The sequence below is a fragment of the Hypanus sabinus genome, chromosome X1, assembly GCF_030144855.1.
Source record: "Hypanus sabinus isolate sHypSab1 chromosome X1, sHypSab1.hap1, whole genome shotgun sequence".
In the NCBI taxonomy this organism is placed as follows: Eukaryota; Metazoa; Chordata; class Chondrichthyes; order Myliobatiformes; family Dasyatidae; genus Hypanus; species Hypanus sabinus.
This window is the reverse complement of record NC_082738.1, coordinates 40060420-40086023: the sequence shown is the minus strand read 5'-3', so window position 1 is coordinate 40086023 and position 25604 is coordinate 40060420. Positions and strand designations below refer to the sequence as shown.

General features: G+C 40.9%; 1 protein-coding gene across 7 annotated transcripts in view; it reads right to left on the bottom strand.

The window, feature by feature from the left end:
• LOC132384860 (thyroid hormone receptor alpha) overlaps positions 1-25604 on the bottom strand; it is a 459686-nt gene that overhangs the window by 122250 nt on the left and 311832 nt on the right. Inside the window, exon 1 of one of the 7 annotated variants that reach the window (XM_059956452.1) lies at positions 20282-20443. The exons of the other annotated variants lie outside the window; for them this stretch is intronic. Within the exon in view, the coding sequence (XP_059812435.1) occupies positions 20282-20322 (41 nt within the window). The 5' untranslated portion in view covers positions 20323-20443. Of the gene's footprint in view, positions 1-20281; positions 20444-25604 lie in introns of those variants that run through there. 7 annotated transcript variants of the gene reach the window in all.

Below are 25604 nucleotides of genomic sequence, written 5' to 3'. Positions count from 1 at the left end.
CTTTCAGTTGGCCCGTCTTGTGTACTGGGATCACACATGATGTTTTCCACACTTTCCACACTGAGATTCAGATTGAAAACATGCTGGAGAACTCCACACAGCTGCTCAGCACACTCCTTCAGGACCCCAGGGTTCACTCCATCTGGTCCTAATGCTTTGCTGTGTCTGTTTCCCCTTCTCACCTGCTCAGTAGTGAAGGTGAGTCCATAATGACTGGGGATTTGGTGAAAGGTGGGGACTGGGGGAGGTGAAGATCGGGATGATAGCAGTTGGTATGTGGGGGTGTGGATAGGAGGTGCAGGGCAAGGAGGGGATGTAGTTAGTTGTGGCCTGTGTTGTTCATCCATGTGTTGAACTGGAGTGGGGAGGAGGGAGGAGAGGAGCAGTGAATGCCTCGGCACCTGGACTGGTGAGCCTTGGTTACCAATGCAACATAAGCAGAGCTCTGGCTTCGACAGTACTACATAGTCACTTGCAATTACACTATGAGGTTTTTTTATTTTAGTATTCATCTTGTGATATTTGAGCAGGGTCTTTATGTATTCCCTTTTAGTCTCCAGCTTCAGGGATCTAAGAGACAGACTCAGTTGAAGGAGCTTGCAGTTTTAATAGTGTCAGTAGGGGTGAAATTTCTCTACCTAAGTTTTGCAAATCAGAAATCAGATTCAAAAAGTTCAAAGTACATTTATTATCAAAGTATGTATACCATACACAACCTTGAGATTCATCTCCTTACAGGCAGCCACAAAACAAAGAAACCCAAAAGGACTCATAAAGAAAAGGCCGTCAAACACCCAGTGTGCAGAGAGAAAAAAAACATGCGCAAACAATAAAAGTAAGGAAATGGCATTCGGAACAAAAGTGTGTCCATAGACATGGAGCCCAGAGCAGCTGGAACAGGCCACAGCCTCAACCTTGGTTTGCGCAGAACTACTGTATGTTAAACAGCAATCCTGTACAAAGGTAGATAACATATACTGAATGAATATTTGTAATGCATGTACCAAATCTCAGCAATTTCCACCCCACATTAGTCTCTCACATCACTGCACTTCCAATCACCTTGAGTCTCAGTTCAGAAATTTTTAGCCTCTGAAAAAAGAAACTCATCCTAATTGGTCAAGTTCATAGATAACCATTGCTGCATTGAAAACAGATAAGTAACATAATCTGTGTTCTTAAATGCATCTGTGAGAAAGAGATTTAAACGGAAATTAATTTATGGCTTTGAAAAGGAGTATATAAACAGATATGTGGAAAAACACCCAGGGCAGACATCTCCAGTTGAAGAAAAGGCCTTTTTACAGTCATTTTACAGTCAGTAAAACAACTGAAACGTACTCTTTATAAACAGTCACTCCATTCCCCTTCTCACCAAGGTGAGAAGAGGAAACAGGAATAAACAGTCAATGTTTTGGGCTGGAACCCTTCAACAGGACTGGAAAGGAAGAGGCTGAAATCAGAATAAGAAGGTGGGGGGAGGGGAGGGGAATGAGTACAATTTGACAGGTGATAAATGAGACTAAGTGAAGGGGCAAGTGGGTGGGTGAGGGAAGGGAGATAAAATAAGAAGCTAGAAGGTGATAGGTGGAAGAGGTAAAGGGTTGAAGAAGAAGAAATCTAATAGGAGAGGAGAGTGAAGATGGACAAAATGGAAGAAGGATGGGAACCAGAAAGAGGTGATGGGCAGGTGTGTATAAAAGAAGGGGAGACAGAATGAAAAAAAGAGAGATGAATGGAAGAGGGAAAATCACCAGAGGTTAAGAGCAATTGATGTTCATGCTATCAGGTTCAAAGTTATAATGTGTTTGTAAGCATTTAATGGCAGTAGAAGGAAGAATTTTGGCCAGGTTATTGGAAAGAATCTTCAGTAAATTAATGCCTGGAAGAATTTTAAAGCTAAATGGAGCCTCTCTCTCTTATACTTTATCCAAGGGATGGTACACTAGACAGGTGCATTGGAAAACTAGCCTGGTTTATGCGCCAGAGTGAGGCTTCAAACCACATTTCAAGTGAGAGATGTGAATTGTACCAGGAAGCTACAAATGAGTTAGGTCAATTGTTCCCTTCTTATAAAGTATTCCTAACAATTCCAAGTTCAATGTTTCCAAATGTGACAAGGCTCAGAAATTACTGTTTATCTAGGGAATGTGTGTGTGTGTGTGAGAACGTGACTTAGTAATGTTAGATGAGGGTGTAGAATCACTACTTTTCTTGTATTTTCCCTGTAGTTTAATGTTTTATGCCTGTTTATAATTGTTATAATCACCTATATACATACAATTGTTCAGTAAATTTTCTCATAATTGTAGCACAGCTGATTCTGTATTTTTAGAAGCTTCTCAGTTTTTCTGCAGCAGGTGTCACACCACTTCAATCTGGCTATTTTTAGGTTAATTGTTAACATTGGAAGATGCTGTCATTTCTAGTCTGAGTATGAGGTGACCACAACTTCTTTTCCTTTGTCCTTTCTCTCGATGTTTGCTCTTTGTTCTTGTAACACTTAATACAATGGCTGTAACCACCAATTTTAATGCCTTATTCTTGACTTCCAAAGAACCTCTGGATCAATATCAGATCCAACAATGATGCCAAAATTACACTGTTGCCTCATAGCTTGATAGACCTGAGTTCAGTGCTGATCCAGGAACCGTCAATGGAGAATTTGCACACACTCCCCTTGACAGTCCTGGTTTCCATTAGGTGCTTCAGTTTACTCCCCATACCCCAACGATATGTTGATAGGTTAACAGGCTACTGTAAATGACCTCTTAGTAAGTGCCAATGGACTTGATGGGCATGTTGCAGGATTACAGGGAAACAAGGAAATTGTGCTTTTGGGAGCTGGATTAAACTTGATGGCTTCTGACTGTGTCATAATGAAGTGGCAACTCCTTTCTGTTACTATAATTCAGGGTTTAAGCTCTGTTAAAATTACAGAACACTAGTGCAAATGAATCTTTAACAAGGCTGTTAGATGATGAACAGAAAACATGCTACACTTGCTCTCAAAAGACAGTTCCTACATTGGCAGGTGATTTGACAGCTTGTGAATAAACTTACTGGTTTACAGGAGTGTCAATTGAACTTTGGAACAAAAACCCAAACCCAACACAATGGGACACAGCACACTGCCTTTTCACTTTAGGCAGTCTCATTTGAACCACTTCCAAAAACCTTTTCAGACAATATCTTGCCTTCTGTGGATGTAAATTCAAATTCAATTCACGCTAATCGGAAGATCTTGGGTGCAAATGAAGTTCAGATAGATGAAATAAGGTTCTCCTCTCCCTGATGGGGGAATGAATGGGTTGCTTGTTGGAACACACTGATAGCTTAATTCTTGGAATGAGGATTCTAATAGAGCCAAAAGCAAATATGATGAATGCTGTTTTTCAATGACGACAGTTCAGTGTTATCAGAAAGAAGTAGTGTATTACAAAATGTGTATTCTAAAATGTGCAGTAGGGCATTATAAAATGTTTGAAATTAAGCCAAGCGACTGGATAAGATGGGAACAAATGCACTGAAATTAAGGTTTAAGATGGACGAACATTTAGCTTGGTTGTTGTAAACCTTTCCTCCATTTTAAAATAGACAGTTTAGTGGCTCCATAATTGATGCAGAAACTCAAAAACATATTGTGGTCATAAAATTTTCTCTGAAATTTCAGAAATGTTGAGCTGCAATTAGTACAAATATGGATTGATGAGCAGATGAGTTAATCAGGAGCCCATTTGGCCTCTATTTCATTTCTGATGCTCCTGTTCAGGAACAGTGACCTGCAATTCTTGCAACCTGCAAAAACCATAAACTTCAGATGAACAAGCAACAAGGAAGGGAAGGTAAATAAAGGTCCATTGTGTCGTGTGCAGCTCAATCCACTCAATTACCAGCAGTGTAAATCAGGTCTGTAAAGGGTACAGTTAGCCACCAACTTTTCACCTTTGCTTTATATATTAATTGATGTCAACTTTCCATTGAGGGAGTCAGCTACAGAAACTTTAGTAACAGACCATTCTACCCTTTGATTCTGTGTCAGTTTTTGGTTCAGCAATGCAATCTTTCCTTGTGCCCCCATGACTTTTTTTAAAATTCTGAAAATATTTATCCAATTCTACTTTGAAACTCTCAAATGAATCTACACCCACAACATTATCAGGCAGCACACTTGATGTAACAGGCAGTACAGGGCAGGTGGAGGCACAGGGCCATGAGTGCTGGTGTGCATGCACACACATATTTACACCCTAACATTAATAGTGTATGTGTATGTTTACGGCCAAATGTCTACAAAATTAAATTCTAATGTTTGCCACATTAGAATTTAATTTTGTTGATATTTGGCCATAAATGCTACACTGTTATTCTCTCATCACTCTTGGATCTTTCACCAATCACTTTGAATCTGTGCCCTCTGATCCTTGAACTATCATTAATGGGAATAGCCTCCACTTACCCCATCCAGATCCATACAACTCTAGTATCATCTCAATTATTCTTACTCTAAAATGCAGCTCCTCCAGTCTCCCCTTATAACTGAAATGCCTTCAGTTTGCTGCCATTATAGAAAATTTATTGGTATTACTCAAGCACAATTTGCATCTACCAGTTCGAGACTATGTCCTTTTATGTTACTCTTGTGTTTAGTCTGAAATAAGTTTCCAAGCTCGAAGACATAAACTGTCTTATGAACTTGACACTGTTTGACACACTTTACATTCCCTCTCCCTCCTCCTCTCCCATAAGGCAGAAGATACAAAAGCTTGACAGCACATACAACCAGGGTCAAGAACAACTTCTATTCTGCTGTACAGCATTAGACTTTCATACACTACAAGGTGAACTCTAGATTTCCCAGCTTAGCCTGATGTGGCCCTTGCATTTTATTTATATAGCAGCACTGCACTATGTAACTGTAACACTATCTTCTGCATTCTGTATTCCTTTTTAACTACTTTGACATACTTATAGAATGATCTGTCTGAATGGCACACAAAATAAACCTTTCAGTGTATTGATGAACCAAATCCAGTAACAGTACCAATACAAGATATTGCTCTCATAGAATGGCAGGTTTTTACCATGGCACATTTAATTATAATACTTAAATAGAAAAATAGTACAATTCTTCACAGTTGAAGTTTTGTGGTGCTTCCAACATCTCAGCTGGTTGACGCAACACTAGCTGAGGTCAGGGAGTTCCTAAGGTTGGACATACCCTCTGCTAGTCAGTTGCAGTCATGGAAGTGTTGAAACTTGCTTCTTCAGATGTGATGGATGCTTTACATGGTTGAACAGCCAGTCAGTATTTACTATTTAGAGTCAGAGTTACAGAGTTGTACAGTATCTGAAAAGGCCCTGTTTACCAAGATATACACTCAGTGGCCACTTTATTAGGTAAAAGAGTGGAATCTGGTGTGGTCTTCTGTGGCTGTAGCCCATCCACTTCAAGATAAGATGTGCTATGCACTCAGAGATGCTCTTCTGCACATCACTGTTGCAATGCATGTTCATTTGAGTTACTGTTGCCTTCTTGTTAGCTTGAACGAGTCTGACCATTCTCCTCTGACCTCGCTCTTAAGAAGGCATTTTCACCCACAGAACTGCCACTCATTAGATGTTTTTTTAAATTTTTCACACTGTTCCCTATAAACTCTAGAGACTTTTGTGCATGAAAATCCCAGTATATCAGCAGTTTCTGAGATACTCAAACCACCCCATCTGGCACCAACAATCATTCCATATTCAAAATAACTAGATCATATTTCTTCCCCATTCTGATGTTTGATCTGAACAACAAATGAACCTCTTGACCATGTCTACAAGCTTTTATGCATTGAATTGCTGCCACATGATTGGCTGATTTGCATTAATAAGCAGGTGTTCAGGTGTGCATCAAAGTGCCCGTTGAGTGCACGTATATGCAAGCTAATGCCATTTCTCAGCACTAGGCCCATATCCGTCTAAACCTTTCCAGGTGTTTAAGTCCTATCCCGACGAACCTTCACTGATGTAAGGATCAATGGCCAATAATTTCCTGGTTAGTCCCTATTACCCTTCCTAAACAAAGAAACAACAAAAGGAGGAAATGCTGCATAAGATTTGAGATTCTGTGCTAGAGGAAGAACAGCATTTTCAATATTGTTTTGACAATGGCATGGTTCAGTCTTGAATGTTTATATTACAGGAGTGATTGTAGACACCATCATGTGAAGATTGCAATGAAGGTACTCTCTATTTACCAGGGCTTTTAAAAAAAATGAGATATTAATAGTAAAAATGTGGTGCATGTGATTCTGCAGTGTCTCATCAATACATATTGCACAAGTTTAGCAGTACTTCTGCATCACAAGCACACTTATGTGTTCCAACTCTAAACGTGGTAACCCTCTACCTCATGTGACTTTCTAATACCATGCAACCACTTCTCAAAATAAAACTGAACAGCAGCCATGTGGAAGCTAATGCTGTGTCTTTTGATATGAAGGGCAGCATGGGGAGAGGAGAAAATGGGAGGGAAGGAATGATCCCAGGTCGATCTCTGGGACCCCTCAAGTGGCAGCCCATTTAGCTGCAGCACCTCAACCTAAGAGTCCCCACTCAGGAATTACTGCCGGCAATAATGAAAGCTTATTATATTTGTGTTATGTTTCTGTCTTCCATAATGAATGGAAATATCAAAACTTCTCTGTTGTACATAGCGAAGAGAGATGGGCTGGAAATTTACAAACGTGTTTCCCAGTGAATAACTTGGCAAAAGTGTGCATCAGAAAATCAGCCATACCTTGTGACTAGATTTTAGATCACCAATCTTCAATTATGCCCACAATTGTTTGTGCTTTCATTGGGCAGAGTAGGTAATGACCCATTATTTCTCTTTAGAACAAAGAAAGCTTAGAGGAGATTTGATTAAAGTGTTCATAATGGTGACGGGCTTTGCAAGAAAGTTCATAACCAACGAACACAGATTTAAAATGAAGGTGGCAGAACCAGATAAACACAAGGAATTCCTCTTTAATTAGGGGGTTGTTCTAGAAAACACTACCAAGAGACAAGTTAGATTCAATGGGAACTTTCAAAAAGGAATTTGAAAAGTTCTTGAAAGGGAAGAGAATGATGTTTCCTGTAGGGGGAAAGTCTAGGACCAGAGGACACAGCCTCAGAATTAGGATGTCCCTTTAGATCAGAGATGAGGAGGAATATCTTTAACCAGAGGGTGGCAATTCTGTGGAATTCACTACCACACATGGCTTTGGAGGCCAAGGTTGATAGATTCTTGATTAATAAAGGTGTCAAAGGTTACAGGGAGAAGGCAGAAGAACGTGGTTAAGAGGGACAGTAAATCAGCCATGATCGAATGGTCGAGCAGACTCAAAGGCCCAAATGGTCCAATTCTGCTCCTATATTTTATGGTATTATAATCTAAATAACTGTAGGACCGCAGGGAAAGAGCAAGATAATGGGATCCCTTAGATGTCTCTTTAGACAGAACACCAGGATCAAAGTTGACCTGTTTTGACTCAGGCTTTTTGGTTTCTGAGGTGGTTGATGAGCCAAATATGTGAATCACAGATTCTTCAGCAGATAGGGCAGAGGGTGCCCGATGAAGTAGGTGGGCAGGCAGTTTATGAAGAAGTGCACTCTTTTTTGGGCTTTCATGTGCTCGCAATCCATGGACACCAGGTCCTCAATGCCCTTTATTTGGTCTAAGTGGTCATCAACAATGATTTCTAAGAGTCAGTCGGGATGTTTCATTTTCCATAAAGACTTTGAGAATGTCCTTGAATCTTTTTTTTTCTGTTGGTCTAGTAATCTCTTCACCTGCAAGAGTTTGAAAAAGACTATTCATGTCAGAAGTCTGGTGTTGTACATAGAAATGGTGTGGCCTGTCCAATGAAATTGATTGGGTGTAGCTAAGGCTGCAATACTACAACGTTGGCCTGTATGACAATGATTTTGATGATGAAAGCTTGCAGATAATCCAAAGATAGGTGGAGAGGTGGGTAGTGATGAAGAAGCAGAGAGGCTGCAGAAGGACTTAGATAGAGTAGGAAAATGGGCAAAAAGGTAGCAGATGGAATACACTGTCAGTAAGTGTATGATCATGCACTTTGGTAGCAGGAGTAAAAGCCTAGACTATTTCCTAAACAGGGAGAAAATTCAAAAATCAGAGGTGCAAAGGGATTTGGGAGTCCTCGTGCAGGATTCCCTAAAGGTTAATTTGCAGGTTGAATATGTGGTGAGGAAGGTAAATAGAATGTTAACATCTATTTCAGGAGGATTAGAATATAAAAGCGAGCATGTAATGCTGAGGTTGCATAAGGTACTGGTGAGGCCTCACTTGGAGTATTGTGAGCAGTTTTGGGCCCCTTATTTAAGAAGGGATGTGCTGACATTGAAGAGGGTTCAAAGGAGGTTCACAAATATGATTCCAGGAATTAAAAGATTATCATATGAACAGTGTTTGAAGGCTCTGGGCCTGTACTCACAGGAACTTAGAAGAATGAGGGGGGAGCTCATGTGAAGATGTTTCCTTTGGTGGAGGAGTCTAGGATCAGAGGGTGTCCTCAAAACAGAGGGATGTCAATTTAGAACAGAGATGAGGAGGAATTTCTTTAGCCAGGAGGTGGTAAATCTGTGGAATTCATTGCCACAGACGGCTGTGGAGGCCAGGTCACTGGGTGCATTTAAGGTGCAGATTGATAGGTTTTTGATTAGTCAGGGTGTGAAAGGTTATGGGGAGAAGGCAAGAGAATGAGGGGGTTAAGAGGGAAATATATCAGCCATGATGAAAGCAGAATGGATGGGCCAAATGGCCTAATTCTGATCCTATGTCTTATGGTAAGAGAGCATGGATGTTGTTTGGATTTATTGGATGCAAAGGAGCTGTTGTTGGTGGTACCTTTCCTGTTCCTGCTTTCGTTAGTCCAAGCTTCAGATGGGGCAGCACAGTAGCATAATGATTTGCATTGCCAACTGTTCAATTCCTGCTGCTGTCTGTAGGAGTTTGTTATCCCCGTGAGTGTGTGGATTTCCTTTGGATGCTCCAGTTTCCTCCTATGTAAAGGGGGTTTCTTCTTTTTTCTTTGTTACTGTGTATGTAATCAAAAGGGCTTCTTTGTTTTGTTAAAAGCAGGAATGCTTCTTTGTTGCGAGAGAGTGCTGGAAGCTTGTTTGGGTTAAAATTTACTGATAACGAGAATTGTATTCCTTTGTAAACCAAATGGGGATTAATGTTCTTTCTTCTGAGTCTGTCAGCTTTTGTTGATGGGCTTTTGGGCAGATCGGCGCGAGGAGGTTGAGAGAGAGGACGCAATGCCGTAAGCTGGGTGAGGAACAGACCCCAAGCGGGGGTCCGAGGCCGGGAGGTACTCTGAGGAGGGGGGATGAAGCTAGATGTGCTTGGTTGAGGGTCCTGAGCTGCGAGTCGAGGAGTTCGGAGGGGATCGAATGGTGGCCAGAAGACTTCAGTAATTGAGCTCCAACGGTTGTGCACGAAGTGGTTTGGACTTTGATAAGTTTGGCGCCTTTTCTTTAGTTTTTCTCTTCATATATACTGTATCGTTATTAATCACTTAGTTATAGTAACCTTTATAAATTGTACTCATTTAATTGCTTATGGTGTACTGTCTGTTTTTGGGCGAGGCGGGGACATCACACAGCATCCACACCAGCTGATTACACAGTTTGGCGGGGCCGAAGGCTGCTCCCCCTAGACGAGAACGAGCTGAGCGAGCCTGAGGTGACCCAGGGGGTTACACCTATATATGGATTAAGGTTAGTAAGTTGTGGGGTTGCTCTGTTGGAGCCAAAACCATGACATCAGTTGCAGCTGCGTCCCCCGCCCCCCTGCCCAGCACATCTTGGACTATGTTGGTCATTGATGCAAACAATGCATTTCACTGTATGCTTGATGTTTCAATCTACATGTGATAAATAAAAGCTAATCTTCAAAGAAGGATACACGAGAGCAGGGATCTACCTGGTAGACCATGAGTTTTGTGCTAGGACATAATTTAAGGGTGATTGGAGGGAAGTGCAGGTGGTAAGTCAGAGGCAGGATTTTTTTTAGGTGCATGGAACAAACTACCAAGAATGGTGGTAGAGGCAGATTCATTAAGGATATTTAAGAAACTCCTGGATAGGCACATAGATGAAAGAAAAATGGAAGGCTATGTGGGAGGGAAAGCTTAGTTTGATCTTAGAGTTGGTTAAAAGATTGCATCACCATTGTGGGCTGAAGGACCTGTAATGTTCTATGTTCTACAGAAATACCGATAGCTCCCAAGGCATTGTTGGTTTTTAATTGGGATATGGCTCTCTAGGCTTTTCATTGAACAACACAAACGGGAAGTACAACAAAAACTAATCATATACCCGACAATTCAACATGCCATAGGCATCTATCACTTCCTTCTATTTTCAAGGATTAACCTGATGCTTCTAGGACACGTGCTTGGGATTTTTTTTAACTTCCAATGTAATTGGAACAAAAGTATACACGAGGAAATCAGCAGATGCTGGAAATTCAAACAATACACACAACAAAAGTATTTTTTATGCAATATGACCAGTGTTGCTAAACTGTAGAGATTATGGTTTTGCTGGCTTGTTCCAGAACCCGCTTAAGGGAAGCAATTGTTCTGGAACCTGGTGGTGCAAGACTTCAGGCTTCTGTATCTCCCGCCGATGGTCGACAAGAAGACAGCATGGCCCGGATAGTGGGGATCTCTGATGATGGATGTTGCCTTCTTGAGCCAGCGCCTTATGTAAATACTACCCATGGTGGGAAGAGGTATGCTTGTTTTGTACTGCCCGTCGCTAAAGTTGATATTGCTGACCGTATGTGTGCATCAAAATGAAGCAGGAATTTGTGCACTCCTGCTTCACTTTACACTGAGAATGAGTGGTAGCTGTATCTAGAGTCACATTCGCCTCCGTTCATTATGGGCAGGGCTGAAGCTGCTGTGAAAGACCCCGAGGAATTCTTTAGCCAATCGGGAGAGAATAAACGAGTTTCCAATACAATGAACAACACTTCTGTTTATTTTCCAGTGAAAAAGCTGTTCTTAATTAGTTATTAACAGCATCAATGTCATTAATTGATTGTTGTGGCTGCTGATAATTCCCTCATGCACTGAAGCAAGCTGACAGCTGGGACAAAATGTTTCAAGTTTATTTTCATCGACTGAAACGTCACTTTGATTCAATTCCCGGAACTCGATCCTTTCTCATTGTTTACTTCATTCACAGAATTCAGATTCCCAGCAAATGCAGCTTTTCATTTTTTTTGTCTGTGTTGACTCTACTGTTCAGAAAGAATGTCGGAGAGGGGCCCTGTTCGGGGATCTGAGCGGAGGAGAAAAATGGAGAGCAGGACTCGATATTCTCCACACTAGAGGTCAGGTGGAATTGGCAAGGGTGAATTTGACTGACTCGGGGTTTATGCCGCTTCAGACAGGGTAAAATACCGCTAACATCACAACACTCTTTTGACCTAAATTCAACTGAATCATTTACAAGTGCTTCCGCTACTTTGTGCCGCTGGTCAGTGCCCACGTGAAAAAAAAAGTGACCTCATTAGGTGGGTGAGGTCTCATCCGTACAGCAAGGTTTTAATCAATCAAAGGATTATTACAAAATCACATTTCACATTAATATGCCAGGCAAATGCAGTGGTGCATTGTCAGTTACTGCAACCAGGTTTCAAGGCACAGAACCAGCCTGCACCTGAAGTATCTCTGTGCACCACCCTATGTAGGACATAAGTCAATACCGCACAGGAGCAGCCCATTCAGCCCACAATGTTGTGCCAACCAGTTAAATTAATCATCAAATGGCCAACTAAACTATTTGCCTCTGGCTACACAATGTTCATATCCTTCCATTTTCCTCACATTAATGTGTCTATCCAAACGTCTCTTAAAAGTCCCTGATGCATCTGATTCTACCACCAGTGCATTCAAATCCAAATGTTTTATTAGTCAGGCTGAGGTTCAAAGTTCAAAGTGAATTTATTATCAAAGTATGTACATGTCACCAAATACTATACTGAGATTTTATTGTGGGCATTCACAGTGGAACAAAAAAAAAACAATTGAATCAATGAGAAACTACACAGAAGGACTGTCAAACAACCAACATGCAAAAGAAGACAAACTGTCCAAATATAATAATAGTCTGTCTGTGGCCTCTGTCGGTCAGAGTTGACCATGGATGTTACGTTCTAGCTGTCTAGATACACAATCCAGGGCAGTACGATATGGAGATATGGCAGTATGATATGGAGAGCAAGCTGTTGCCCCTGTAGCAAGCTCCCTCTCTCCACGCAATCGAGGAACACAGAGACTGATACAGTCTGGTACCAGCAGTGTTACTGGAGTTGCCAGTCGACATTGAACTTGCCTCTGGATTTTTCCCCTCGGGGTTTACTTCTGAAGCCTTCCCCATGAGTGGGTACAGCCGCAAGGTAGCGGAGGTTTGAGGTCAGAGTTTTCCTTCTCCTAGATGAGCTGCCAACCACGGCTGACAAGTCCCATCTGCCCGAAGGGACTGGTTTTAAAGCACCAGTAACCCACCTTTCCCCCTTCTCCTCTCAGTAGAAGCAGTTCTGTTGGGCTTAGTAGCTAAGCCAAACGTGAAGGCCAGGAGATGGACTTGGTTGTCAGAGGCTATTGGAGAAGCACACCATTGAGAGCATTTAATAGGGAGTGGGAGCTTGTCCCCATTACCACCCCTGGCTATAACAACCTTAAGGAACAGGCATGCCACCATATGTGCCTTCTTACCCACCCTATCAACCTGTGCAGTCACTTTCAGGGAAAAATTACAAACATTAAAAAGGTACTTGGACAAGTACACGGATAGGAAAGGATTAGAGGATATGGGCCATATACAGACAAGTAGTCACATGCACTTGGAGTATGGTGAGCTGTTCTGGGCCTCTTATCTACAAAAGGATGTCCTGGCATTGGAAATGATCCAAAGGAGATTCTCAAGAATAATCCTGGGAATTTAAAGGGTTAATTTATGAGGAGTGTTTGATGGTTCTGGGCCTATACTTTTTGAAGTTTAGATTTGAAAGGATAAGGGGGGATTTCACTGAAACCTATTGAAAATTGAAAGCATAAGCAGAGTGGATGTGGAGAGGATGTTTCCTATAGTGGGGAAGTCTAGGATCAGAGGGCACAACCTCAGAATAGGACATTCCTTTAGAACAGAGATAAGGCGGATTTTTTTTTGGCAGAGTGGTGAATCTGTGAAATTCTTTGCCACAGACTGCTGTGAACGTATATTCAAAGTAGTGGTTGATAGGTTGATGGACAATCATCAATGTTCACAGACCATGAACAAATAGAAAGAAACATGCACCTGATCACTTATAGCACTGAACAATATAAGTAAGGACAAATAAAAATGTTGAGTGAATCACTGTTTTATAAACAATATTTGTGAAATTAAGAAACAATTATTTCTTCTGAAAAAATATTGGGGATTCTGGAGAAGAAAATAACTTTCCTGAATGTTATTGTTGCCTGTGAACATTATTCCACTCCAGTATTTAATCTACTCAGAGGAAATAAAAGCATATAATCTATAGCACCTCAAAGTTCAAAGGAAATTTATTATCAATGTATACAATATGTCACTAAATACTAGCTTGTGATTAATTTTCTTGCAGGCATTCACAGTACAACAAAGAAGTACAATAAAAAAACTACACACAAAGACTGGCAAACTGTGCAAATACAAAAAGAAACAAATAATCATCATATTAATAATAAATAAAGGAAATAAATAATACTGAGAACATGAGTTGTAAGGTCCTTGAAAGTGAGTCCTTAGGCTGTGTTCAGTGATCAGCTCATTGTTGTGGTGAGTGAAGATGTCCACGCCGGTTCAGGAGCCTGATGGCTGAAGGGAAATAACTTCAGACAACGTCGTCCTCCAGCACTGCATGGGAGGATTTCTGAACTTGTCTCCATAACAGGATCTGGCCCACAACTTTCTAATTCAGGGAGAGGAAGCAGTCAAATGAGGCAAGGCTGAATGAAGGGTCCTGAAGCCATGCGATATCAGTATAGTAACTACTGCTTCCATTTTTTTAACAGACCATTGATCCCTTAATTAGGTCGACCAGACAGATACATTTTTGTTAAAAGTACTTGTTTACGCAACAGCATTTCTTCTGATAAATTTACAGACATATGACGTTGTGATATCTCCTCACAAACATCTATTGTTATTTCCATTTATCTGCTCAGTTGTTCCAATATCTGATTTGCAAAATCGATATCTATCAACCCCTCTGCAGCTATTTGCCAATTAAACTGTAGCCAAAGCCTTCCAACAATATTTCTTCAAACTGCAAAAAGCAAATAAGTCCTAATATTAGCTAAATATTTGACTGCTTGACTATGAGCTTTATTTGGCAGATGCACAGTTTAGTGTTTTAATAGATTAGATTCAGCAGTATGTACTCTCATCATAGTGGCTCCAATGATATAATTGTTACTTTTATTTTGGCTCAAGGATAATAGCAAATAAATGCCAGTTTAAAAAAAATAATTATCTAAGCAAGGAACTAACTAGTAGGTATGAAAGAAAAAGCTTTTAATATCTGAGAAAATGACATGATTTGCTCATGACTATGTGCTTTTGAAAAATGTGTAGCTCAAAGTGAGATAAATTTATTGTTGTAATATATACAAGGCATTGATCACAAGTATCATGTCTCAATGGGACGCCATAGTGGTTAGCACGATGCTATTACAGCTCAGGGTGTTCCGGAGTACACAGTTCAATTCCAGCATCGTCTGTAAGAAGTTTGTGCATTTTCCCCATGTGCGTTGGTTTCATCTGGGAGGTCCGGTTTCCTCCCACAGCCCAAAGATGTACCGGTTAGTTGGTTAATTGGTCATTGTAACGTGTCCTGTGTTAAATAGGTGGGTTGCTAAGCAACACAGCTGGAAGGTTGGGCCGGTAGGGTCTGCTCTGCATTGTATCTCAAAACAAAAAAAAATCTTACCAAAGCTGGTAAATTCACTGCCCTACATTACATATGCAGCGTGAACACTCCACCTATACTAAATTGTGATTTGAGTCATTGTGTGCAAGAGATGGCACTGTGGTGGGTGAATGTGTTGCAACTGCAGAAATATACAGAGCACAGGGCAGAGTATAGGTTACAGGACCACCAAAAGAGCATCAAGACAACAATGTAATTAAGCTATATTTACCATGTGCAACACCAAATTTAACAACAAAGCAGATCGTTACATCCCTTGTATCACACAAGGCCAATTACTCCTCCAGTCCATAACTAGCACAATACTAATTACACCACAGGAATAAACAAGGTGCAGGAAAAGCCACTGACAAAGATCTCAGCAATGGCAACAGCTTTATAGTTAAATTACATCTGCAGGTGCAATATTGAACAAAATATGACATAGAATCACATTATATTGGGACAGTAAACAGAAACATCATCAACAAGAAGAAACCTTTGCATCTTATATAACGTGCAGCAACTCAACAAGTTCAGCTGATGTTGCTTTCAGTCTCAAGTGAGAAAATTGTGAATTCAGGTACCACACCAGAGAAAAAGACACTTAACTCCTGAGCACACTTTTATGCAGACCACAGTCCAAAACACTGTCTTACAGATGCAGTGCTAAACTTAAGTATGGCATTGGAGCTATACTTAGCTTCTCAGTCATAAGTATAAAGCGAATAGAGCACGGAGCTAAGCACACAGTCTTGTGGTGCACCTATTGGCTTGCTGTCGTGGCCAATATTAATCCCTCAACCAACACCGCTAAGAAACACTTAACATTAATCATTATTGCAGTACTGATTGTAGAAGCTTGTGAGTTTGTTTGAAGATAACAAATTTCTGCAGTTATAACTCATTCAGCTACCACAGTGCTATTTCATGTGCACAGTGACTCGATTCACAATTGTACGTCTGATGAGGATAGGTTGAGCGAGCTCGGGATTTTCTCTTTGAGGCAAAGGAGGATGAGAGGTGACTTGATAGAGGTGTACAAGATAATGAGAGGCATAGATAGAGCAGGCAGTTCGCACCTTTTTCCCAGGTTGGAAATGCCTAATACAAGGGTGCAAAATTTAAGTTGTTTAGAGGATATCAGAAGTAGGTTTTTAAACACAGAGAGTGGTAGGTGTGTGGAACATGCTGTCAGTGGTGGTGGTAGAGACAGATACATTAGGGACATTTAAGAAATATATGGATGAAAGAAAAAATGGAGGGCTATGTGGCAGGGAAGCATTAGATTGCTCTTGGAGTAGGTTAAAATGTCAGCAAAACATTATGGGCCAAAGGGCCTGTAATGTACTGTTCTATGTTCTACGGTCTATGTGAGACATGACTAGGTGTCAAGCACTTTGGCATGATCCAAGATTACAGCAACTGTTTCACAACTGTATGCTTCCAGGCCATCATAATTAACATTTTAAACTCGTTGCAACCTTTTCTGACCAATTGGCTCTTCAGCTGACAGCACTGGACTCAGCCTGGCTTTATGTTAATGTTTATATTGCATTTTCATGACATTAAATCATAGGGGATCTCAATGAAACCTCCTGAATACTGAAGGACCTAGACAGAGTGGACATGGTTGGACAAGAGGGAACAGGCTTAGAATACAATGACACCCCTTTACAACAGAGATAAGGAGCAATTTCTTTAGCCAGAGTGTGATAAATCTGTGGAAATCATTACCGCAAGTGCCTGTGGCGGCCAAGCCATTGGGTATATTTAAAGTGGAGGTTGATAAGTTCGTGATTAGTAAAAGCATCAAAGGTTATGTCAAGAAGGCAAGAGAATGGGGTTGAGGGGAAAAATGAATCACCCACAATCAAATGGTGGAGCAGACTCAATGGGCCAAATGGCCTAATTCTGCTCCTTTGTCTTATGGTCTTAGTAGTCTCACTAGATTGTTGGCATGTTAATTTAATTTGGAGAGTTTCCCAAGGAAGGCAGCCTTAAGCTTAATAGCTAGGGTATCCCAAAAAATTTTAACAGAAGAACCATTATTTGCGTTTATTCTAGTTTCAACTAGATACAATGGGCCAAATGACCTAATTCTGCTCCTGTCTTATGATCTTGAATGTTCAACAAACCCTGCACTCCATTAGGTGTATCATGTTTTACAAGGTGGGATTGTATTTTGTAATTTTAACCCATTGGGGTTTGGTAGTCTGAGGGAGGTGCTAACGGAGGAAAGTCAAGGCACATGTTCAAATATGCAGGAATATTTAAGGGTATAGGGCAACTTTATTTTTGCGCAAGGCTCACATACAAAATAATTCAAATGTGTGCAAGCCACAGGGTATTGCAAATGGTGCACACTGTACCAGCAGAGAGAATTGTAAATCCTGGCTATTGTTGAGGAGCTTCTTGTGCTAGTGACAAAATTGGAACCCACAGGGAGGAACATCAACTGACATGCAGGCAAGAGAGCTTTCTGTGCGAGAGTTTTGAAGGGGCTTTGTGAGTTGGAATGTGGTGGGGTGATGGTGTTAGATGCTGGGGATGCCAATGCCCAAGCATGGGGAATGGTTACAACCAGCCTCAGATTGCCTTGAAGACTGTACCTACCTTGGCATTGTGGAAAGTTGGGCACAATCTCATGTGTTCAGCAAGGTCTGGAACCACCTTTGGATGTTAGGTGGGGTTTTTTGGACTCAACCTCAAGTATCATCAGGTGGCAGGGAAGGGTTTAGACCCACATTTGGGCAATGGCAAGGTTGGGTCCATCTTTGGTGGTTGGGAAAGATTTGGCCCCAGTCTCAGGTTATGGGAAAGGATGTGTCCATCTCTGGAGGGTAGGTAAGGCTTTGGAGCCACCCTGGTGTGGTTGGGAAGTGTTTAGACCCACTATCTGGTAGCAGGAGTTGGGTTCATCTTTGGGTTGTGGGGAAGGCTGTACCCACCCTCAGACGGTGGAGAAGGCTGGGCCTATCCTAAGGTGGTGGGAAAGGTTGGTCCCACCCTTAGGTGTTGGAATATGATGTACCCACCTTCAGGTGGTGGAAAAGGTGGGACAGACAAGAGCTACAAGACTAGATCCACCTTAGAAAACTCATACCCATCTTTGGGTAGTAGTGGAACACACCCTTGGGTGATTGTTTCTGATTTTGTGGTGGTGATCCTCCGCCTCCCACAGCAAGTGAACTGATGACGGCATTTCCCCACAGGGTTATGGATGCTTGTGATTTGGCAACAGGGTGTGGGGTGGAGGGGACAACCTAGTAAGCCTGGACCACTGTTAACATAAGCTAAAGCAGGAACCAGCTTTCCATTCAAGGCCTGTCTTGTTGTGAATGACTGGTACCATTTGTTCACAATGTTAAACAATGATGCCAAGGATTGGTAGCACAGTGTTAGATGATGTTAGTGCAGATGCCTGGAGCTTTTGCATATCAAATACAGGCTTTTGGGGTGAAATTGCAGAAGAGTATTCTGCACAGAGAGTGAGGACCTAATTGTGTTCAGTGACAGGGTCTTGATAAAAGATAAAAGTCTTTCTGCTCCATATTAAACAAAAATCAGCCTCCGATTTTACCCCAAGGATCCCTTCAAGAACGTTACCCGCAGTAAAGGAGAAAGAAGGAAGATTTGATAGAGGTATACAAAATTATGAGGAATATAAATAGGGTAAATGCAAGCAGGCTTTTTCTACTGAAGTTGGGTGAGACTAGAGCTAGAGTTCATGGGTTAAGGGTAAGAGGTGAAATGTTTCAGAACATGAAAGAAATCTCTTCACTCAGAGGGTGGTGAGAGTGTGGAATGAGCTGCCAGTGGAAGTGGTGAATGTGGGGTTGATTTCAACATTCAAGGGAAGTTTGGATAGGTACATGGATGGGAGAGGTATGGAGGCCGATGGTCCTGCTGCAGGTTGATGGGACTAGGCAGAATAATAGTTCAGCATGGACTAAATGGGCCAAAGAGCCTAGTTCAGTGCTGTCCTGTTCTATGACTCTATAACTTTATGTCTTACAGTGCAAAACAAGTTTTCAGTGAAAGAATTCGGGCTGATGTTTGCAGTCGGTTCCTCTCCCTTTCGTTGTCCTTTTCCTTCTCTTTGACATCCCGAAATGCACTTATGCTCTCTGCCATAATCACCTGCAACCTTAGATGTTCTGCGGGAAAGGAGCTTCCAAGTTTCCTGTTGGATTTCTGGGGATACTAATAATCACTTCCCTCCTCCATTTGTGTATGTTCTGTCAAACCTCCCACGTTATTAATGTATGGACATAAAAATATTGGGGCCAATGTGTATTACCTTTCGAATCTTCTTTGCATCTTCTCCAAAGCCACTAATTCCTACAAATTTATCTTTAGTTAAAAGTACTAGTCAGTATGTATAGTGACACTGTCTCTGATATTGAGTTCTTGGGTAGCAACAGAAACGAATTTCAGAGGTAGCTACCAAACAGCTCAGCCTGCGATGGAGTTCTAGATGATAATAGTTAATATCTGGGCAGAAACAAAACTGCATTCAAAGCTCAAAGTATGGACTCTTCAAGGTTTGATATTCGTTCAATACTTATTAATTTTGACCGTATAGAAAATAAACCCTCGAGTTTATGCATGGACTCATTAACGTCCATCACCATCTTTAGTGATTTGATTCCTTGCAATCTCAATTCTTCCTTCAACATCTTAAAGATTATATTTTAAGTGATCTCGTCTTTCTTGCCAAACAGCTCATATTTATTTGTGCTGAAACTCATTTGTCAACTTCAGCAACAAGGTTTGGGTTAGATTTAAAATTAAAAAAAAACCAATCTGGTTTAAACGCGAGGAATTGTGAGGACAAGGCAAACAAAAATAAAGACTTGGATTTATGAAGAAGTCTTTCAGATCAATCAGATACACTGCAAAGCATTTTACACAGGAGATATTTTACATGTAACAAATGGCTTCGAAGAGCTGCCGCTGGGCATTCGCTCTTGCAGTTTATGCATGAGACTCCACAAACAGCAAACACTGTTAGAAGTCAATCCATTAGTTAAGGTAGGTTCGCGCCAGAATAAAAGGCTCATTTCAAATAACATATCAACTCAAACGTAATTTATTTTTTTTAAATGTTGGATTCATATGATGCTTTTCCCAAATAATCTTTACTATTTTTACTTCATCAAATTGAAATTAAATCAAATCAGCAGCCGGGGAGCAAGCTCAGACATATTTCCATACGTGGCACAGCCAACAAACACACAGCAGCTTGACTGGGCTCCACTTACTTACTGAAATAACTCATTGCAGCTTCCTTGATAACCCGCCAACATTGGCTTTCCGTGTGTTGTTTACATTTGACTCCTGACAGCACCGCAGTCAACACTCCAAGTGCATTAAAGTCAAAACATGGTCCGTCTCACTTCACAGGCATGTCCGTAACTTACTTCTCATTTTCCCCCCTCGTGCAAATGGGGGCACTATTACACATGAACGAACAGGTGGAGACACTTCCTCCAAGTATAAGCCCCCCTCTTAACGTGCGGCAGTAACATAAGTTGTTACTCAAGATCAAAGCCAGCTAAATCCTTTGACTGGAAGTTAGCACAGATGTAGTCCCTCCTCCTCTTCCCTGCAGCTTACTGCGTGAGTGATTTATGTTGGCACATCAGCACAGTGCAAAAAAGGCACTGATTAATGATTCAGAATAGCCTCCAATCCAGTCTGGTCCAATACTGGCAACTGGTGAAACAGCAGCTTCCAGACCTGACAACCTCCCTCTCTCACCTCTCTGATGTGGGGTAAGCACAGCTTGTCTCAAACACCAGCGGGGCACAGGAAGATCCCTCTAGGTCCCTGCTTCAGTTACCCCATCACTGACAATCACACAGGAGTTATCACAAATGATCAGTTAGGGTACTTGTAGTACTGTTAGGAGGATGTGGGGCTCTATCTGTCTGCTACTGTTTGAAAATTACCATTTTCTTTCTTGCAAGGGTATAATAAACAAAGCTAACAATCAATTCGTAGGCCTAAGGTAGCAGCACAGTGCCACAGTTAATCAAAATGCTGCCTCACACATCTAACAACAAGGGTTTGATTCCAACACCCTGTGCTGTCTGTGTGTGGAGTTTGCATTTGCACATTCTCTCTACTACTGCCCTGGTTTCCTCCCAGGTCCCAAAGATGCGTGGATTTGTAAGTATTTGAGTCATTGCAAATTGCTCCTCATGTGTGTAGGTGAATGGTAGAATCTTGGGGGAGGGGGAAACTTCCAATAGTTGGAGAGTCTAGGACCAGAGGGCAGATCCTCAGAATAGGACATCCCTCTAGAACAGAGATGAAGAGGAATTTCTTTAGCCAGAGGGTGTTTGAATCTGAGGAATTCATTGCCACAGAAGGTTGTGGAGGCCTAATCACTGGGTAGATTTAAAGAGGAGCTTGATAGGTTCTTGATCGGTAAGGGCATCAAAAGTTATGGGAAAATGGCAGGAGTATGGGTATGAAAGAAAAATTAAACTATGATCCAATGGTAGAGCAGACTCAATGGGCCAAATGGCCCAATTCTGCTCCAATGTTTTATGATCTTATGGAGAACATGGTAATGTGAGGCACAAGCCCATAGCTCCCTGAAAGTGGCAACACCCAAGTGGATAGGGTGGTAAAGCACGCAGACAGTGCGCTTGTCTTCATCGGTCGGGAGATTGAGTATAAAAGTTTGGAAGTCAAGTTGTAGATGTATAAAACTTTGGTTAGGTCGTAGTTGGAATATTGTATGCAATTTTGGTTGCTGCAACATAGGAAGGATGCAGAGGTTCAGAAAAGGGTGCAGAAGAGGTTCACCAGGATGTTGCCTGGATTGGAGAGTAGTAGCTATAAGGAGAGGTTACTCAAATTTGGATTGTTAAATTTGAAGGACTGGAAGCTAAGGAGTGACCTGATAAAAGTATATAAAATTACAAAAGGCAAATATAAGGTAAATGGAGTCTTTTTCCCAGGGTATAAATGTCAGAAGGGGAAGATTTAAAGGAGATTTATGAGGCGTTTTGTTTTTACACCGAGACAGGTTGATGCCTGTATGGGTAGGTGGTGGAAGCAGATATGCCAACAATGTTTTAAGATGCATTTAGATATTCAAAGAGATGGCACCGGATGGAGGGATACGGACTATGTGCAGGCAGATAGGATTAGTTTAGATTGACATCATGGTCAGCATAGACATGCCAGGCTAACAGGCTGATAACACACTCTATGCTCTATAGTAATAAAATGAGTTTATATTTGGATTGGTGTACATGGGTGCTCAAAGGACTGGGCTGAAAAGCCTGGATACATGCTGTATGAATCTGTGATAGCCTGTGTTTCAAACCCGAGCCATCAATGTAGGATACAGTATCCAGGACAGGAGTAAAAATGCTTTCTACTTTGATACAATTCTCATTTCTAATTACTTCTAGTTAATTGACAAAGAAATCATATATGAAAGAAAATAATTTGATTAACATCATAAGCTAATCATTTTCATTTTATGAAGCTTTCTTTCTTGTGGACTTTAATGGACCAGAGCCAGATAAGCTGATATTACATTACTACAATTACTGCTGTGTTGTCAGAGGAGAGAAGCTTAGAATTCTTATTTTACGAAAAACTAGCTGAAATTCTAAAACTTTTATTCAAATTTACACTACATTGAGAGTTTAAGACAAAATAAGTATATTTGTGTACCTGACGAAGAAGCACAAATTTGACCCACACTACAGATTATCCCTGATAGTTAATATAGACTTCAAGATATAATTAAACTGAGAGACAGAGTAGGCAGATAGAAAGTCTTTCCTCATTCTAATATTTAGAAAAAGATCTTAATTTCAGGAATGATAAAAGGCAGAATTTTTAAAAATCTAACAACTGTGTGTCTAATATCTTCAAAGTGCAAACATTTTTATTAATAGTAACTGTGGGATACTGTACAAAAAAAGAGCAAAGCAAAAGATAGGATACACACTGTCTAATTTGAGTTAAAAAGGCTTAATTTATATGAAAAGCTTAACATATTACCTGTTTTTCATCCATATTTTGTTGACAAAATATCATATTTCAATTATAATATTCATGTGCATGAACACAAGGTGATGCAAACAATGGGACAGCAGGCAGAAAGCATTAAATTTGCAGAGCTCTCTTAGAAAGTCACACACTAGTGTTGTGCATAATCCCATCATCATCAGTGCACATAGAAATTATTCTTGGAGTATGTGTGAAGGATTATAAAGGTCACTTGCACTTACAGTTTTCAACAAAGTATGGACATTGAATTTGATGCCCTAAGGAGCCATAAAAAGTTTGCAAATTAGACTGAATCTGATGCTCTCAGCCTCTGCAACTTAATATTCTTTATATTCTCTCCTAATGAGCATGAATACTTGTCTAGAACTTCACATCATCCAAAACACTCAGTACAATAGAATCCAATTTTAATTTCATCCAGAGTAAATTGTATTAGTGATATATTCCTGGCACCAGTCATGCACCTAATAAGGCCATTATTCACAAAAGGTCCATTTCTCTCCATATCAAGGTCTAATTTACAACTGTCACTTTTGGTACAAAAAGTTTTGAAGGAAGGACTGGTTTGCTATTTTTCTCACTATGTGAAAGAACTCTGTGATGATATCAAGATCAAAGTGACTTTGATTGTGGAATGAGTGTTGTTACCAGGTGGGGTGGTTTGAGTATCTCAGAAGCTTCTGATCTCTTGGGATTTCCACACATGTGTCTAGAGTTTACAGAGAATGGTGTGAGAAACAAAAATATCCAGTGAGTGGCAGTTCTGTGGGTGAAAATGCCTTGTTAATGAGAGAGGTTAGAGGAGGATGGTCAGTCTGATTCAAGCTGACAGAAAGGCGATAGTAACCACATGTTACAACAGTGATGTGCAGAAGAGCATCTTTGAATGTACAAGTGGATGGGCTGCAGCAGCAGACGAACATACACTCAGTGGCCACTTTATTAGGTACAGGAGGTACCTAATAAAGTGGGCACTAACTGTACCTTTAAGTATTTCCTCCGGCACTTATTCACTCTGATACTCATACAATTGGTTCTCCAGAGGTTACACTTTTGGAGGTGTTTGTATGAACACATTTGGCCACTCTAGATGGGTTGGGGACCTTGGAGCAGGAGGCAAAGACATGCCCATTAGTGAGAAGCTTCCTCCCAGAGAGTCTTCAGTGATATTGACTCAGTAATGAACATATATTTGCAAAATATACAAACAATTTAGTTACAGAAATTTCAATCACGTCTGTTTCATTTCCTGAATTTTTGCTCCCACTCGCTCTCATCATAGCCTGGCTGGGGTTCCTTCTGCCCTCACCTTCCACTGGCCAGCTTTCACATTCAATGCATCATCCTCCATAATTTCTTACACCTTCAACATGATACCACCGGCAAACAGCTTTGCCTTTCCCTCTTCTTTCAGAAATCCAAATGGACCATTCCTCAACGACTCACTGACCCATTTTCCCATTTCCACTGATATCTATTCTCTTTTGTATAGCATCTTTATATGTAACTGTAGGGGATGCAATATCTGCGCTTCCCATGATCCAGGGGCCAAACACTCCTTCCATGTGAAGTTGCGATTCACTTCATTCAGTTTAGTGTGCTGCATCAACGCTCACAATGTGGTCTCTACATTGGATAAACCAAGCACAGATTTGTTTTTGCAGAACATCTCCATTCAGCCTCAAGGCTGACCTTCAATTTCCATTTATCTGTAACAATTGTTTGTAACATCCCATGCCCACTCTAGCTTATGTCTTTAGCCACTTCCACTATTCCAACAAAGCTCCTTGAAATTTCTGTGGACCACAGAAAGGGGAAATTGTAGGAACACACACCAGTCCTCACTGAGGGGTCAGCAGTGAAAAAGGGTGAGCAGTTTCATGTTCCTATGTGTCAACATCTCTGGAGATCTATCTTGTGCCTAACACATTGAAACAATTAATGAAGAAGTCACATCAGCAGCTGTATTTCATTAGGAGATTCAGAAGATTTGATTATGTCACCAAAGACTCTATCAAATTTATATAGATGTGATCTGAAGAGCATTCTAACTGGTTACATCACCATCTGGTATGGAGGGGACCACTGAAAAGGATCAGAAAAAGCTACAGGGGGTTGCAAATTCAGCCAGCTCCATCAGGGGCACTAGCCTCCCCACCATCGAGGACATCTTCAAAAGGTGATTCCTCAAAAAAGCAACATCCATCATTAGGTGCCTCCACTACTGCCATCAGAGAGGAGGTGCAGAAGTCATTCAGTGTTTTAGGAACACCTTCTTCCCCTCCACCATCAGATTTCTGAACGGACAATGAATCCATGAATGTTACCTCACTATTTCTACACTATTTATTTAATGATTTAATGTATTTCTTATTGTAATTGTTAGTATATTTTATGTATTACACTGTACTACTACCATAAAACAAGAAATTTCACAAGAAATGTAGTGATAATAAACCTGATTCTGATTCTCAACATAAATATGAGAAACAGGACTGTCATCTCCTGTTCAGTATGTTAGTCTTCAGGATTCAACAATTTCAGGATG